Raw genomic sequence first — 18038 nt, forward strand, 5'->3', positions numbered from 1 at the left:
GCTTTTAGGACATTCCTCCCCTGGTACAGGATGAGATGAGGATAGGAGCCCCTCTGGATCCTCTGCTGGCAGGTTGGAACAGTGGGGACACTAGGATGGGCTGTCACATGGGCTGAACCCCTGGCATCAGGAAACAGCCCTGGGCCTTGGGGTGATGGGCCTGGGCTCTCTCCTCGGGGCAGGAAGCAGCTCTCAGTCTCCCTACCCAGGAACCTCGCCCTCCTGCTCTGGCATGGCTTCGGTGCGACAGCTGGCCCTAGTTTGCTGTGTGGCCTAAGGCAAGGCCACGTCTTCTCTGGGTCTTGGGGCCTGCTTCCAGACCACATCTCCCTGTGGTTCCTGAGGAAGCAGGCGGGGCAGGTGATCCTTCCCAATGCAGAGATGCAGCACTGATGTGTGGGGGTCCCGGGTAGGGCTGGGATCACCATGCAGGGCTTGCGACCTCCAGGCTGGGGTGGGGTTCCAGCAGCCCGGAGGGGGCGCATTCTGGACAAGCTCTCTGATGCTTGTGCCCACCCCAGCCCACAGATCTTGGCGGCCAGTGGCCAGGACAGCGATGGCTCGGGCGTGCAGGCTGGGTCTGCTCTTAGCACTGCTGCTGCCTGTGGCCGGCACCTCCCTCCCGGGCACCGTGGTCAGACTCAACAAGGCCGTGCTGAGCTACGGTAAGAGACGCGCCCTGGCCTCTCCCGTGGGTGTCTGCGCGCGAGCACGCGCACGGTCCCAAGTGTGGAACCCCAAAAGCCCCACGAGGACCTGGATTTTATCTCCTGTGCCTCTGTGTCCCTGGCCCCCAGACAAGGTCTGACAAAGTGCCGCTCGGCAAACACTTAAAAAGTGAATGTGTGCGTGGGAGCGTAGTCATGTCCACCATGCGTGCGTGCACGCGTGATTGTGCTCGCGTGCCCCCGTGGTGTGGGCATGGCTTGGTCTGAGTGACTACTTTTGCTTGCGTGTGTCTGTGTAGAAGTCTGAAAATCCATGGAGATGTGCCCATGCGTGTCCTTGAGCGTCGGGGAGGGCGTCTAACCACGTCCACCATGCGTGCGCCAGGTGTCACAGTTCGTGCCTGGGTGTGCGTATGGGTGTGGCTGCCCTCCCTGGGGGCACCCATGAAGGTGTGCATGGTAGGGGGCGGTGTGCGCACATGCATGCTGGGGAAAGGGTCTAGCACAATACTGGAGGGAGTGTCCCGGAACTAGATCTCTGTGGGGCACACGGCGAGAAGACCAGCCCTGCTCTGGCCCCTCTCCTATGACACTGCCCCATCCTTCTTTTTTTTTTTTAAGATTTTATTTATTTATTTGAGAGAGAGAGTGAGAGAGAGAGCACAAGAGGGGGGAGCGGGAGAGGGAGAAGCAGACCCCCTGCTGAGCAGGTAGCCTGATGCGGGACTCGATCCTGGGACTCCAGGATCACGACCTGAGCCGAAGGCGGTCGCTTAACCAACTGAGCCACCCAGGCGCCCCCTGCCCCATCCTTCTAAGACCTGCCCCATCCCCCGAGGAAGGCACGATGAGAAAACCTAGGCCCAGGGAGGGACAAAAGTTCCCCTCAGTTGCTCCCAGGATCCCACCAAAGCTGCGTCAGGGGTGAGAAATCAGAAGCCATTTCCCCCAAGACCGGACCAAACTCAGATTACGGTGTGAGACACTCAGGTCAGGCCGTAGAAGAGACTTTCCGTGGCCCAGGCCACGAAGCACCAAGGTAGCAGTGTCCCCGCGGCGCACACACAGCCTCCAGGACCTTGTATCCGGGCAGACAGGCAGGCGGTGAAAGGGGTCAGTGACCCGTGTTAGTCTGTGCCTGGCACATGGAGCCATTCACGGAAGTGACAGGCAGGGACATGAGGCCTGCTGCCTCCCGCTGGCCATCCTCCCTCTGCCCATCCTCTGTGAGGCTCCTTTGTCTCCAGAGAGCCATCCCAGGCTCACCGGCCTGTGTTCTTGGTGGAAATCCAGCGGGAAGCCCGGGCCACACACGCCTCTTTCTAAGTTCCCACAGGGAGCCTGAGTGAAGTTCAGGCCTCTGGACTCTGCATTTGGTGCTCCCTTCCAGCCCCATCCCCTCTCGTCTTCGTTCCACTCCATGTTGAATTGTTTAATTAGTACCTCCCTCGCCCAGCAGGACAGGTGCGTGAGGAGGTCCAGGAGCTTGGGAGCAGGCGCCTCAGCCAATCCAATTTCCCCTTCCCAGGTGTCTTCCACCTCTCGGTAAACCGGGCACAGTGTAGCTACATCACTCAGAACCGTGTTTGGCCCAGAGGGAGACAGTCATTATTGTTACCCAAATAAATAGCAACAGTAAGAGCTAACATTTACTGTGCACCGAGGCTTTACAAAGACACCACGGGATGGGTACCATCATAATCATTGCAAGTTTACAGAAGGGGAAACTGAGACACAGAGCAGCCACATTGATAGTGAGTAGCAGAGCTGGGATTGGTCCCCAGCAGTCCTCAACCTCCGTGGGCAAGGGTGACCCTTCCAGTCTCTGAGTCCTCTCTGCCCAAGATGTGGGGCGGAGGGTGGTGGGTCGTGTGGTCTTGCTTGGTGGCCCCGGAGGGCAGCCTGACTTTATCCTGCTCTGGCCCCCCAGTGTCGGAAATCGGGAAAGCCCCTCTTCAGCAGGCTCTGCAGGTCACAGTCCCGTATTTCTTGGACTGGAATGGCGAGGTGCATCAGCCCACCAGGTGAGTGCTCCCACCTACTGGGGAAAATGCTTTAGCCTGCCGGATGAATACCCCACGTATAGGTGAGTGTTTCCCACCAGCTGGATGAGTGCTTCCCTCACCAGGTTAGATATTCCCACCCCTTAAGTGAGTGGTCACAAGGTAATTGAGGAGGTGGGACCGAGGCGGAGACATGGCGGGAGCGGCGGGGGTTGGGGGGTTGGTGCCTCTGAATTAGTAGATTTCTGCCCCCAGGGGCCAAGACTGTAGCTCCTGGGTCCCTAGGGCTGGCAGGACCTTTGGCTACTTTCTCCAAAAATGAGACACCGAATTTAGACCCAAGTCTGAGCCTAAGCACCCCCACGCCCCTGTAATGAACAGACACTCAAAAGCAGAGGGAGATGGGGGCCATCTCAAACTTAGATCCAGGGGCCGGGCGAGTTGTCCCCAACCATGTGCGAACAGACTCACTATTGCTGGATCTCTGGATTCCCAAGAGAAGTCATATATGTATTTAAAATCTATCAAGTTTTGAATGATGGCAACTAATTAAAAAACATTGGACAAACCAGCAGCTGGGGTGGAGGCCCCCAGTACGAGGCCCTGAGGGTAGGGCTGGGGTCCTGCCCTTGGCGGATGGTGAACTGGGAACGACGCAGACACACCCGACAGTGGAGGATTCCTCAGGGTTTACGGTTGGCCCCACCTGGCTGTTGGCCAACAGCACTGAGTGTCTTTGTTTGCAGAAGTGGGAATACATCCAAGGTGGTTGTCGAGTGAAAAGAAGCAGGTTCTCGGTCAGCCTGTGTCCCAGAGAGAGTCGCAGAAAGAAGTCCGCTAAGTGCCAACAGGGAGAGTGTTTGAGGGTGGAGTTTTGATGTGACTTTTCAAATTTATATCGTTTTGTAGTGTCTGAAGTCCCACCCCCAACACCGGCGTAGGGGAAAAGATGACTCATTGAGGAAAAAAAGAGAAAATTAGTTAGAAAGTACTTAGCAGTCAGAATAGGCAGCTTTGAAGGGAATGAGTTTCCTGTCCCTGGAGGGCTACCAGCCAAAGCTGTAGACTAGAATGCTACAGAGGGGATTTCTGCCCTCTGTGCATCCCACCTTCCAAGCTTTCCCAACCTCTGTCAGAAACTAAAATCCCTCCGAGACCTGAACAATCCTCTCCCTCAATTCCTGCCCCAGGCTGGGAATCCAGTCTGCACCCTTTCCCTGCCAGCTGGTTGTCCAACAATGGCTTGCATGCCCCCTAGGTTGGAGAACTCACTACCTCTTCCTCATTCCATGGTTCCAATAGTCAGAGGGTCCCTCTTCATAACATCAACAGTGTGGATATGGCTCATAACACCTGCCCCAGAGTTGATTCCAAGGTTTAATGGGAGCCACCCTGTCACCTACATTCCCACCCTGCAGGATCCAGACTTCGAATGTCCATGTGCCCCAATTCAACCTGAAATTCATTGCCGATTTTGGGGTACGCATGTTGGTAGCAGCCAATTTTACTTTCAAGGTCTTTCGGTGAGTGAATCTCCTGGCGGGGGTGTGCAGAAGGATTTTCAGGGAAGCTCCAAGGGGCAGAGTGAGGGGAGAGGGGCTAGCAACTCCCAGGTCCTGCACTCAAGCCTTCCACTCCCTGTCCAGTGCTCTTTCCCACCCTCCCGTGGGGGCGTGAGACAGTGAGAATTTGAGACCCTGGGCCCTGCTCCACACCCGTGTAACCAGGCAGCGGGTTCACCCCTGCAGCCCTCAGTCTCCCGCTCTGGGAAGTGGGAGGAAACTCTGCAGCACGGCTTTGGGGGAATGCAGCGTACGCTCCATGCTATAATTAAAATCACACCTCTCCTTTCACAGTGCGAGGCACAGAGTAGGTGCTCAGTAAATGTCGCTATTAGAATTATTTCTGTGTCCCAGTCACTTTGTATGTGTTTGATTTCCAAATGATCAGCCGGGCGTTCAGAGGGATCTCTTTGATTTGAACTTGTTTGTGCTGACATTGTGTGAGTGCTCACTGGGGGCCAGGCTCCAGGCGGGGCGTTTCCACACGGCTGCCTCGCAGAAAGCTCAGCACGGCCCTGAGAGAGAGGTGTTGTCACTCTCATGTCTATTCGACAGAAGAGGAAACTGGAGGCTCAGGATGGGGGATGGGGAGTGACCGGCCCAGGGTCGCACAGGGAGAGGGCGTCGGGAGCCAGAGTTCACACCCCTCTGGCTGCAATGTCCGTGACCCTGAGTGGAGTTTGGAGGGCCTTGAGCCTGCCCCCAGGGGGCCATCTCATGCTGAGTGGGGCTCCTGCCTGTGTCAAGTGGAAGGCAGGCTCAGGTCAGGGGGGTTTGCGGGGTAGGCTCTGCTGGGCGGTGCTGCTGGGGCTCAGGAATGGTGTCGCGCAGAGTCCCCGAGCCCCTGGAGCTGACGCTGCCCGTGGTCCTGCTGGCTGATGCCAACGTGGCTCAGGGCTCCATCAGGACTCCCGTGGTCAGCCTCTCTGCCTGCTTCCCACTCTTCCACAACGCCGCGGTGTCTGAGGGCAGTGCCAGGTGAGTGCCTGGCAGGGGCGGGGCTGCAGGGTCCAACACCAAGCTTGTGGTGCCATTTCTTGAGCTTCCTACTCCAGCCTTCACCCAACTGCCACAAGGGGCCTGAGAGAGCCCCAGGATCACACCTGCTTTATGGCTGAGGACACTGAGGCTCAGGGAAGGGGAGGGACTTGCCCAAAGTCACCCAGAGAGTGTGCAGCCAGAGGCCACGTCCCCTCTACTGCACCCCCAGCCCCCGCCACAGCCCATGACCATGCACGCCAGTCATTGCCGTAGTACTCAGGGAGGATGCTGGCCTGATGTGGCCACCACGGGCCTCAGGGGCTGTCCCTCCCTGCAGGGATGGGGATTCTGAGGTCCAGGGGGCTGGGACCCGTCAACCTCACTGTGAGTCAGGGCTGCCTCTAAAGCTGACCACAGCTCCCACCTCCGGAGCACCTGCTGTGTGCAGGGCAGATTCAAACCCTTTACTACATCACAGTAGCCCAGCCAGGAAGGCACAAGGATTCCCTCCATTTTACAAGAGAACAAATGGAGGCACAGAACGGTTAAGTGACTTGCCTAAGTTTACACTGCGGGCAAACGGTGGAGTGGGTTCGAACCCCTGTAGCCTGACTCACCTCCTGCATGATGTCTCCCTTCCCACATGTGAGCTGGGTGGGAACTTGGAACTGGCCCCTCTCCACAGAGGGGGCTGGGCATCAGTCCAACCCTGCTCGTGTCCCGTGACCCCCCCCCCCCACAGGCAGCAGCAGCTGCTCACAGAAAGGAAAGCCCAGAAGTTAGTGGCATTAAAAACACAGCTGCCATCCCCCCACCTCCACTGAGATGCAGTCAGTGAGCTTGGGCTGCAGCTTGGATCGCCATTTATGAACGGATAAAGAAGATGTGATACACACACGCGCACACACCATGGAAATTTACTCAGCCATGAAAAAGAATGAAATCTTATCATTTGCAACGACATGGACCGAGCTGGAGAGTGTAATGCTAAACGAAATAAGTCAGTCAGAGAAAGACAGACGCCATATGGTTTCACTCATATGTTGAATTTAAGAAACAAAACAAAGGAACAAAGGGGGGAGAAAGAGAGAGAGAGAGGCAAACCAAGAAACAGACTCTTCATTAACTGAAATTTAAATAAAAACTTAAAAGAAACCCTAAGGAACCATAGTTTCCTATGGATCCCTGCTGAGAAACCACTTAGACCCATCTTCCATTGTTCAGAGGGGAAACTGAGGCACAGAATGAGAAAGGGACTTTACTGGGTATGTCACACAGCATTGGAGCCCAAGCAGGAAGCACCCCCAGCTCACTGGGCTCAAAGCGGCCAGGAAGCCAGCTGGCCAGGAACGTGGCTGAGTCTGGCCTTTGCAGCGTCTTCTCTGTCTCCCCAAAGCCTGGCCTCATCATCACGTTTTGGCCACTTCCGGACCCCGGAACCAGTGACCTCTACTTTGAGGCTCGGTTTCCTCATCTGTGGGGACAATGGTGGCTGGCACTGTGTCGGCCCATGACAAGGTGCAGAATAGAACTCACTGGCCCCCTGGCTTGGGGGAGACACCGTCTCTCCGACAGTGGCTTTGCCAGGAGAAACGGGCCCGAACGCGTGACCCGGAGCTCAGGAGCACTGTCTCTCTCTCTTTCTCAGCGTGGCCCCTGGGCTGCTGGTCCCAGTACAGAAGCACATCAAAGCTGTGCTGCGGAACAAGGTAAAGGACCAGCTGTCCCGGGACGGAGGGCCTCCTAACCTCAGAGGGCGTGTGGATGAACGGGGGATGGCAGGCATGGGAGAGATGGGGATTCTTACTGCTTTTTAAAAATTTTTAGAAAAGATTTAATTGATTTATTTGACAAAGAGAGAGAGAGAGAGCACAAGCAGAGAGAGAGGGACAAGCAGACCTCCCCTGCTGAGTGGGGAACCTGCTGTGGGGCTCGATCCCAGGACCCCCAGATCATGACCTTAACCGACTGAGCCACCCAGGTGTCCCTGTTACTGCTTTTTTTTTTTTTTAAATAGAAGACCCTTCGTGGGGCTTCTCCGTTCTCCCAGGAGGGCAGGGAAGGGGCTGGGGTGAGGGTCCAGGGCAGTGATGGAGAAGCCCAAATAAGGGTGAGTTCGGCGGGGGGTGTCGCTGGGGAGGGAGGCTCAGGCTCTTGGGCCAGCCCCAGTTCCATGCTGGAGGGTGAGGAGGAGGCGGTGCATTCAGGGGCCACATGGCTTGTGACAAAGAGACAAAATGGAAGTGGACAGGAGCACGGGCACTGGAGCCAGGGGTGGCCTGGGTTTGAATCCTGGTGCCCTCCTTCCCAGCTGGGGCACCTGGACGAGTCACCTGACCTCCTTCTGCCCCCAATTCCACACCTGTCGTGAAGAGAGTAAACCTCCCCTGTGGGCTGGCTGGGGGGTTGAGCGCACTAACATCCGTGGGGAGTTTAGAACAGTTTGGCAGAGCGAGCGCCGTGGGTGGTGGAGGGAGGGCGGGACTCCAGGCCTCAGCTGGGACCCTAGACTCTCCCGGTCTTACCCAGGCAGCCCCAGCGCCTTCCTCACCAGCCTCCTCCTCTGTCTTGCCGCAGCTATGCCTGAGCATCTCCAACCTGGTGCAAGGCCTCAATGTCCACCTGGGCACTTTAATTGGTAAGACCTGGGAGCCCCGGGGAGGGGGGCGGGGACTGGGGCCTCTGAGCCGCGCTGGGGCCCCCAAGACCCTTCAAAGATACCCCCCTAGTCAGGGCTGACCTCTGGGAGATCAATCATAGGATGACTGAACTCAGAGAATTTGATGAATATTGATGAACTCAGGGAATCTCCGAATTCTGGAATTGAGTTTTTGAATGTTTAGTGTGTGCATGCAAGTGTGCAAACATGCGTGTGTGTGGGGGGGGCTGGGGAGAGTACATTCACTTTGCTGTTGTTTCCTCCCCTGCCTGGAGACTCAAAGACCCCAACCTCGCCCAGTTTTGCTCCCACCTCTCCCACAGTCTTTGGCGGACACTCCCCCTGGCACTTTGGGGCTCAGGCCCTCACATTCCATTTCCTGCCGCACCCCTTCTCCTGGAGGTCTCACAGGCTCCTCTGATTCAGCATGTGCTCAACAGAACTCAGGCTCACCTGCTCGCAAGTGCCCTCACTCCCGCTCCCCTTCTCAAGGGCCATCCACCCACCCAGAGGCAAGCCTCCCTCTCCTTTCCATCTGCCGTCTGGCTAGTCCGTCTCTGATTTTCCCGGGGGTCCTCCTATCCAGGGAGGACGAGGAGTATATTAGGAGAAAGCCCTGTAGGCTAATCCCCCCACAAGCAGACCCTGAGACAAGATGTGGGCGTAAGTGGCTGGGATGGGGTGGGTCCTAGGGGCACGGGTGGGGAAGGGGCGCAGCAACAGGGAAGGAGGGTGTGCTCGTGAGCAGGCACTGCGGTGGACAACTGGGGTGCACTCCCACCGAGGGGCTCTTGGAGATTGAGGGGTCTGTGCCTGCATCCTCCCCGAGGGGCAGGAGCTGGGGCATATATATATCTGCCAACTCCCACCACTCATCAGTCACCTCCCCACTGCCCCCCAGGCCTTCCTCCACGACCACAGGTGGCTCGCAGCCACCACGCATGGTCCACACAGAAGCGTGGCCACGGTGGTGGCCTAAACGAGGCTCAATCAGGACTTCATCTCACAATATGAAGCTAAAGGTTATGAAAGCAGGCCAGCCTCGTCTTCTTTTCAGTAGTATTCATCAACATTAATAACGACACTGGTGATCCCCTGCCTGTCCCCAGACTGGCCAAAAATGCATCCTTTGTTGATTTAGGGGGTAGTATGTGCTCAGTGAGCCCTGAGCAAAATCCAGGGATCCCTCTGTTTCCCCACACAGCTGTTTGAAGATGCTCCTGTTGAAGCACACCTTCTATCTGACGGCTTTGCCTGGGATTCTAGCGCTTTCCCTAGGTCACCGTCACCGACTTTCTAAACTCCAGAGCTGTTGACTGTTGCCAGCTGGACTTTGCAATTGGTTGGCTTTGCTTTGAGTCAGGGGTTTACATCTAACGGTGACACAGCATGGGACAGGTGCGCGGGAGTGGGTGTGTGGGGACAGGAGCGGGGCGGCATGCTGCTGTTAGGCTGGGAGGGACGGCTTGGCAGCGTCTGCGGTGGGCTCTGTAGTGAATATTTTCATTATCAAGCTAGCTTTGGCTTTCTTGTGCAAACTTTTTTTTTTTTTTAAGATTTTATTTATTTGACAGAGAGAGACACAGCGAGAGAGGGAACACAAGCAGGGGGAGTGGGAGAGGGAGAAGCAGGCTCCCCGCCGAGCAGGGAGCCCGATGCGGGGCTCAATCCCAGGACCCCAAGATCATGACCTGAGCCGAAGGCAGACGCTTAACGACTGAGCCACCCAGGCGCCCCCAGATTTTATTTATTTGACAGAGAGAGAGAGACAGCGAGAGAGGGAACACAAGCTGGGGAAGTGGGAGAGGGAGAAGCAGGCTCCCCGCCGAGCAGGGAGCCCGATGCAGCGTTCGATCCCAGGACCCCGAGATCATGACCTGAGCCGAAGGCAGACGCTTAATGACTGAGCCACCCGGTGTCCCTCTTGTGCAAATATTCACAACAGTCCCATGAGGTGGCATTAGTATCCCTGATACAGAGATGGGGAATTAGAGGCTCTGAGTCTAAAATCCTCAGTGTGGCGCGAGAGCCACCCATGAACGGACTCAGGCTGATTTTCTCCTCCTTACATGTCCAACCACTGCTCTGCCCAGACTTCATGGCCTGGCTCACAGTCCCCTCAGGGAACATTCCTTGATTACGCCCACTCCCCTCAGTGCCGCCCCCCCCCCCTTATTACCTTCACAGGAGGCACCAAGAGAGCAAGGAGACAGGACTTGGAATCAAAGGACATGAAGTTAAATTCTGGCCTTCTGGCTCCATTGCTGTGTGATCTTAGGGAAGTCGCTCCATCTCTCTGAGCCTATTTCAATCCAGAAAAACAGGGCTCAGAATTCCTGTTTCTCCCATGTGCTGCTACCGGACAGCACAGGTTAAGAGCCTGGTGGACAAGAGGCTCAATAAATGTTCATCCCTCCCTTCTTCCTCAGTGGGGTGATCTCCATCGAGATGCCTTGTAATTGGGTTCATAGCAAAGACCAGCTCTTGCCCTTTTCTTTGAGGAATTAAAAACAATCTAGTAAAAGAAATCTAAGCATTCAGGCCTAGGGGACTGTTTACATGAGTCCTGGGTAGCTACAGTGTGGGGTGAACTGAGCCACTAAAAAGCAGAGCTTAAAGGGCCTTCTTTCAATCACTTAGCAATATGCCTGGCAAAATACAGTATAGTGAAAGTTAATATTTACTGTAACATTATTAGCTCCATTTTACAGATGAAGAAACTGAGGCAGTCTGCCTTGAGAACTGTGCCCTTAACTAAGCTATAATGGCACTCTATAAAGAAAACAGAGAAGGGCCCGAAGCGACACTTGGCTTCGCTGCAGCTTTACTGAGTGAGGGACAGATGGGGGGCCGTTTGTCTCTGCAGAAGAAAATACTGAAAAAAATAAATTTGAGATTCTGGGCTATATTTTTTTTCCATCCTCCAAAAAATGTCTATATGTCCACAGTGAATATGTATTATTTAAAAATTTTTCATGTTTTAATTCATTTTAAAAACAGAGTAATTTATTCTTTTTAGTGTCCTGTCCTCTGAGTCACAGTTGTGTGACCACCACTGAACTCGAGATACAAGACATCTTGCCAGCCCCTCAAGTCCCCCTGAGCTGCCCCCTCCTGCTACCAGCCCAAACTCTGACGGCCACTGAGCTGTAGAAATGGAATCATACTATGTTGCTTTTATGATCACAAGAAATTTCCAAAACGTTAGAGGAAATAAAATTAAATCCAGAAGAGACATTAGAAAATCCGGCAGAAATCTGATGGACACACACATACACACACACACCTTGGTTATTCAGAGCCCTTGAGGACCTGTTGCTAAAAGCTGGGCTTTCCTGAGAGTGGGGTTGAGCCTCCACCTGCCATGCTGGCTCGCCTAGCCGTGTCCCGAAATGCGGTTCCCACAAGTGACTCACCCTTGGCAACCTCCCCAATCAGAATATTCTGAGCTTTGGGGGAAACTTGCCCTATAGGAACTGGACTCTCCTCTGTGCATCCCTGAAAGGCTCCCTGAGGGTGTCTTGGGAGCCCCTGCTCTGTGCTCCCACACAGCGTGGCCCCGGGGCGCATGCCTTTTGAGTTTCTGCAGGAGGCTGTGCGATTAGGTGGAGAGAGAACATAGCTTTAGAGTCAGACAGACCAGATATACAATCCTGGGCACAACTGAACATATCAACCTGCGTGTGCGTGCGCATGCGTGTGTAAAATGGGCTCCTAATCTTACAGGATTGTGGTGATGATTAAATGGGACAATGTAAGTCAAATGTCTGGACCTGGATAAACGTGACCTCTGTTCTTTTTCTGTGGTTCCCTCTTGCTTTTTGCAGGGGGAGTGTGACCCTTTTCCTTCCTTCTAATTCGGGGTCTCTCGTCTTCCACTGATCAGGAAAGCAGAAACCCAAACTCTTAGAACTGTGTCTAAACGAAGAGTCAATAGGGCGTGAGTGGCTGAATCTTGGTTGTGTGTGTTTTGCAACTGAAGTTCACTTACTCAGAGACCTTTTTCTTCCCTTTTCTGTTCCTTGGCCTGGGTCTGGCTAGCCAAAGTTGTCAGATAATTGAGTTTTCTGGATAGATGAGGCATTGGTGGATAAGGCTAAGTATACCATCTTTTCTTCTTCATCCTGCTTTTATTTAGACCTCAACCCTGTGGGTCCGGAGTCCCAGATTCGCTACTCCATGATTAACGTGCCCAACATCACTAAGGACTACATTTCCTTGGATATCAATGTAAGTGCTGCCTTGTCAGCCCAGAGCTGTGGGCTTGTTGCCTCTGGAGTCCTCGGGGTCCTGGGACATTCCTAGAGGCGCAGGGGTATTGAAGGGAGAGGAGCTGGAATGGCATTTAGAGGCGGGCACGGGTGTGAGGTCGAACAACGCGCGGCATGCTGGGTGGGTGGCATCTGAGAGCCCAGGGTCTGGGACGGAGCCTCCACCCTACTGAGGCCCTGCTGCTTTTCTCCCTCTCACCGCCCACCAACCCCGTAGGCCATTCTCTTCCTCCTGGGCAAGCCCATCGTCCTGCCCGTGGAGGCCCCCCACTTTGTGCTGCCAGCTCACGTGGGTGCCGAGGGTGCCATGGCAACCGTGGGCCTCTCCCAGGACCTGTTTGACTCTGCCCTCCTGCTGCTGCAGAAGGCGGGTGCCCTCAACCTGGACATCACAGGGCAGCTGGTGAGGGTCGGACCTGCTGCCCCAAGCGCGGGGGAAAGGCGTGGCCTGCGGCCCAGCCTGGGGAGACCCCGCCGAGGCCAGACCATGGGTGGGGCCGCCCAACTTTGGGGCCACAGGGTAGCTGTTGGAAAGGTGAAGAGGGGGCCGAGGGGAGTCAAGAGGTGGTGGGGCTTGAGGAGTGGCTGCCCTAAAGCCTGTCGGGACGTGGGGGTTAATTTCAGAAGTCGGAGGACAACCTGCTGAACACCTCCATGCTGGGCCAGCTCATCCCTGAGGTTGGTGACATTTTTGGTCATTTCAGGGACTTTGAGACCTGGGCCTGGGGTGGGAGATTCTCTGGCTGGGGGACCTCCACTGGCCCGGATCTGTCCCCCGTGGGCTTCAGCGTGTGTCCTTACCTCTGCACCTTCTCCACCTCAGGGTCAGAGATTACGCTATTACCCTCCTTCTATGCCTTTGTCCAAGTGCAACCCTCTGCCTGGAGGGCCTTTTCTGCTTCCTTTTCTCTTGTTCATCTTCAAGACCAAGCCCAGGGGTTGCTTCCTAAGGGAGGACCCAACCCCTAGTCTGGTCCAGGAGCCTCCTTGAGCTCCCCCGTCCCTCCTGGCACAGATCACACAGGCTGCCCCCGACTTCATGCCTACCACCCCTTTCAGGCTGGGCATCCCTGAGGGCAGGGCCAGGGGCCTGGGGGGATGCACCTCGGTGGCCTCATCTGAGGCATGATGGGTGGAGAGCCCACCCAGCCTTTGCTCCCAGGTGCCCTCCTCCCTCTCTCCCTCCCCACTCTCCCAGGTGGCCCGCCAGTTCCCTGAGCCCATGCCTGTGACACTCAAGGTACGGCTGGGTGCCACGCCCGTGGCCACGCTTCGTGCCAACAATGCCACAGTTCAGCTGCAGCCCTTTGTGGAGGTCCACGCTGTGGCCTCCAACTCAGCTTTCCAGTCCCTCTTCTCCTTTGATGTGGTGAGTGAGGTGGGCTGGTGGGGCTGGCCGGGAGGGCGGTGACTCCCAAGAGCTCCCTTCCTGCCCCACATTCCTCGCTTGCTCTGCTCTGTCCACACTAGTCTCCTTGCTGTTCCTTCTCTAGGCCATGCCATTCCTGCCACAGGCCCTTTGCACGTGCTGTTGGACACTGTGCCTAGGACGCTCTTCCCCTAGTTTTTGGCATGGCTAGCTTCTCCTCATCTTCCAGGTCTCAGCTTAAACGTTGCAGCCTTTTTCAGGGCAGCCTTCTTGGACCACCCTGAGAAAGATGGTCCCCATCAGCCCTCTCCATGCTACTACTCTGCCTTCCTGGCCCCGGCTACTAAGGACCCTGTATGGTTACTTTGGTCATTGTTCACCTCCTCCCCTGGCCTGTGAGGGTTCCCAAGGGCAGAGACCTGGTCTGTCTCATTCACACTGTGCGGTGTGCAGGGCCTGGCACGCACGAGTGCTCCGTGAACACTGGAATCAGCCAGGAAGTGGCTGGGAGCCGGTGGCCACCTGCAGACTCCTATGTGGCTCTGTGTTCTTTGACCTTGCTCTCCCTTCGTGCCCAGGTCGTGAACCTGAGCCTCCAGCTCTCCATGTCCAGGGTGAAGCTTCAGGGGACCACCTCTGTGCTGGGGTAAGCAAGGCCTCCTGGATTCAGCAGCCTCGGTGTGCTCCTCTGTGCAATGGGCCCACAGCCACTTCTCGCAACGCCACCCGTCGCAGTGTCAGTCAGAGGAGCCTGGGAGGCCGCACGCATGGTATGGAGGGAGGGGGCACCTAGGCCCCAGCCCTAAGCCTCCTGCTTCCCTTTCAGGGATATCCAGCTCACCGTGGCCTCCTCCAATGTGGGCTTCATCCATGTGAGTGCGGGGCCAGGGTCTCCGGGGACCCCCTCGCTGGGTGGGGCAGGCCTTGAACCCGCATGCTGGCACACTATGCCCCTGTGTACCACACAGGTGCTTTGGTGCTTCAGTGGGGTGGCTCAGCTAGCCAGCCTGTCACTGCCCGGTGGGTGACGGCCGGCCAGTCCAAGAATCACCGAGTGCACTGGTAAATCCGCCAAGCCAGTGTCGGCCAGTGCTGGCTGCTGGCCACGTCCTTAGCCACCAAGCAGCTCTTCGTTGGCTGGCCTGTCAGTCTGTATGGCCCGTCAGTCCGTCCGCCGTCAGTCCGTCATCCATTGGTCAGCACCGGCAAGGTGGCCAGCCACCTGTCGGCCACGCGGTGTCAGGCAGTCCGGTGCCGGCCTTAGGCTCCTCTCAGAAGGCTGACCCGGCCCCAGGGGTAGCTGGACTCTGCTTGAGGCAGGACAGGGGTGACCTGTGCCTCTGCTTTTTGCGTGTGTGTCTGTGTCTGTCTGTGTGTTCACGTGTGGCCCATCTGTCCCTCTCTCCCGGCCCCTGCCCGGAGCGGGCTGAGGGTCCCCCGTCTCCCTGACCACACGGCTGCAGGCAAATCAAGTGCGCCCACTCATGGAAACCCTGTTCCGGAAGCCCCTGCTCGATCACCTCAATGGTGAGCCCTGCCCTCCACGCCGGTGGGCCTCTGTGACCCCCTCCTTGACCCACCCCTGCTCCACGCTCCCTCCCGGCCCCCTTGCCACCTCCCGGGCTCAGAGGTGAAGACGGTGGGAGTTTTTCAGTTTTTTTCCCTCCCTAAGCCTCAGTTTTCCCTTCTGTAGAGTGAGTATAATAATAATGGCTCCCACTCCCTGGCCGTCTTCGGGGCTCAGGGTCACAACGCACTTGAGGACCTCAGCACAGGGCTGGCTCCCGGCGGTGCTCCGCTCCGACCTCCCAGCTGAGCTTGGTTTCTCTTTCCCCGCCTGCAGCTCTCTTGGGCATGGGGATCGCCCTCCCCAGTGTGGTCAACCTCCACTATGTCAACCCTGAGGTCTTTGTCTATGAGGTGAGAGCCTTTGGGTGTGACTACCTGGACTTCTGCCACCCTTGGGGGAAGGCTGGGCTCAGCAGGGCAGGGCTCTCTCTCACCCTCCCTCCCTGCCAGTACCAACAGCAGGGTCGCAGGCTCAGCCAGGCCTGGGGGTGTGCCCTGTTCCTGCCAAGACCATGCCATGAATCGTTAGCGGTAGTGAGATGGAAAATATAGGATGTCCAGAGACACTGGTGCAAAGGTCTCGCCCACCCTTTAGTCCTTGTCAGGTATCATGCCAGGCCACATTTGGGGGCTTCAGTTGTCCCATGATCTGTGCCCTGGGGTGGGCACAGCCTTCGGTGTCTGGGAACGATGACAGAGGAGTTTCTTCCAGCTTTGTACGTGAACCCCTGCAGGCTGGTTGGGGGAAGGGGTGCTTCCCGACCCTTCTAAAATCACTGTCCCTGATGAGAAATTGTGGGCCCAGGGTGAAGTTCAATCACCACTGTCCAGGGTGAGACCCTACAACTTCTTTTTGTTTCACCTGGGATAAAAAATGATAATACTCTTTCTATTCGCTCAACAAGACATGCGTAGGACAGAAAGCTTAGCCAAGGTCCCTCAAGCCCAACATCTGCATGTTATTCAGATCCCCTGGGAGGGACCCACTGATGTTTCTCTGGGGATGATGCCCTGGTTGCTTAAGAACTATGGTCCCAAGGCACTTGGGTGGGCCACGCTCCACCCTGCAAAAAAGGAACCATTGGCACATGTTGGAGCCTGGGCTGGTAGTGGGGATTTCCCTAAGACTGTCTGGAACAGGCACGTCAGTGGCTGACCCAGCCTGGTACCCACAGATCCAGCCAACTGGGTCCAAACCCAAAGGTCGCTAGACCAGCACTGTCCAAAACAATGTTCTGTGAGGATGGAAGTCTGCACTGTCCAACACAGTAGGCATGGTCAGCCGCTGGGCCTGGGTGGCTGTTGGGCACTTGAAACGTGGCTAGTGCAACTATGAAGCTGAATTGTAAATTTTGTTTCATTTTAATTGGCTTTAATTTAATAATGGCTACTGTATTGGACCATGAGCTACGAGTGGGCAGGGACTGGGTCTGCCTTGTTCCTAGCATGTGGCCCGGGGCTTGGCTTAGAGCCGAGGCTCAGTGAAGATTTGTTGAATGAATGAATAATCAGCAGGCCCTGAGCACGTTTCTGCAGTGCGGTGTAGAGAGCAGAGGATATATGGGAGGTTCCTGGCTCTGCTAGGGTGACTTGCGCCCGGAGAAGATCCGTGGTGTTTGGACTCCCAGTCCTAACACAGTGTTGGTCCCAACCACGTGCACAAGCACACATCAAGCCCCAGGCCCACGCTGGGGGCTCTGCCCACGTGCTCTGGCTGCATCCTCACTATAGGCTTGCAGGGAGGGTGCTGTTCCCACTCCCAAGGGACAGCAGGAAATTGAGGCCCAGAGAGGCAAAGGACTGTCCTCAGGACATACCCAGCAAGAGTGGTAGACTGTGAGCTCAAAGCCAGGCTGATGGGGCAGCTGGGGGTCCTATTGGTCCTCGTGTGGCCTCTGACCCTGCCCATGGTTTTCTGTGCCCTCCAGGGCTACGTCGTGATATCCAGCGGACTCTTATACCAGCGCTGAGGTGGGACCATCAGAAGAGCTAAGAGGGGCCAGCTCCCTGCTTCAGGGACTCTCTTGCTTTAAGCCACTTAGGAAACTGAGGCAGAGCCACACTTAGCCAACACCAGCGAGCTAGATGATCCAGCCAGGCTGTTTAGTCTTCACTGAGTGCCTGAGCTCCCCTCCCTCCCCTAGAATCCTTTCCCTGCCCCCTTCCCTCCCCTCCTTTTCCCTCCCTCCCCCTTCCCTCCCCCTCCTTGTGATGCTAGCAGCAGGTCGCTCCTCCAGGCTGTACCAACCTGTCCCCTGTCGCATTAAACATTTTCTCTTGAGCCGCAACTTCCAGCCAGGCCTGGTGAATTCGCGCAAACCTGAGGCTAGTTGCCTACATCCAGTTCTTGGGTCCTGTTTGTCCCTGGAGCCATCAAAGCCACCTGGCAGAAGAAGAGGATGTGACCACATCTCTGTTGACCAGATCTGTTGACCTTCCTCACTGCGTTGCCCAGGGAAACTCAGCTTTTGAAAGGGGACCTTGGAGAGCAGCAGGAGGGCTATGAGTTACCAATACCACAGTGACACTTGACGCACTATGTCCCCAGCTGGTGGCGTCTCCCCTCTACAGTGTCACACCCCATCTTGTTCCTAGAACCTCAGAGGAGCCTTACCAGTCAGGCAGGCAGGCTTGTGGGGCTCCATTTGGCAGAGGTGAGGACTGAGGCCCAGCCAGGAGAGAAACGTGCCAGGTCTCAGAGCAGGATGCGGCAGCAGATGCCTAGGGCTGCGCCCTTCCTGGGCTCCAGGAATGAGATGTCCAGTTCCCTCTCCTGCTCACCAGCACCCCATCTGGGGCTTGTCCTTGGGTCACAAGCCTCAGGTGACAGGGAGTGCGCTGCCTTCTCGGGCAGCGTCTCTGCCTTGGGCTTACTCGGACCACAGGCAAGTGTCTGTAGGAAGGAGAGGGCCTGCCTCCTGGGCCTGTGGCCTCACAAAGCAAGTCTCAGTCCTTT

At 56.3% G+C, this 18038-nt stretch overlaps 1 protein-coding gene across 1 annotated transcript; it reads left to right on the top strand.

The window, feature by feature from the left end:
- The first annotated feature begins 531 nt into the window (after nt 1–531).
- Nucleotides 532–17243, top strand: BPIFB2 (BPI fold containing family B member 2). Its single transcript, XM_081832197.1, has 15 exons — nt 532–665; nt 2599–2692; nt 4090–4194; nt 5065–5211; nt 6863–6923; nt 7792–7852; nt 12012–12103; nt 12362–12547; nt 12769–12822; nt 13343–13513; nt 14092–14159; nt 14340–14385; nt 14977–15040; nt 15357–15433; nt 17011–17243. Exons 1-15 carry the CDS (start codon nt 557–559, stop codon nt 17050–17052), a joined length of 1377 nt encoding a protein of 458 aa, XP_081688323.1. The 5' UTR covers nt 532–556; the 3' UTR covers nt 17053–17243.
- The last annotated feature ends 795 nt before the right edge of the window (nt 17244–18038 follow it).

Source organism: Leptonychotes weddellii, chromosome 10, assembly GCF_054177405.1.
Source record: "Leptonychotes weddellii isolate Sample4059 chromosome 10, ASM5417740v2, whole genome shotgun sequence".
NCBI lineage: Eukaryota > Metazoa > Chordata > Mammalia > Carnivora > Phocidae > Leptonychotes > Leptonychotes weddellii.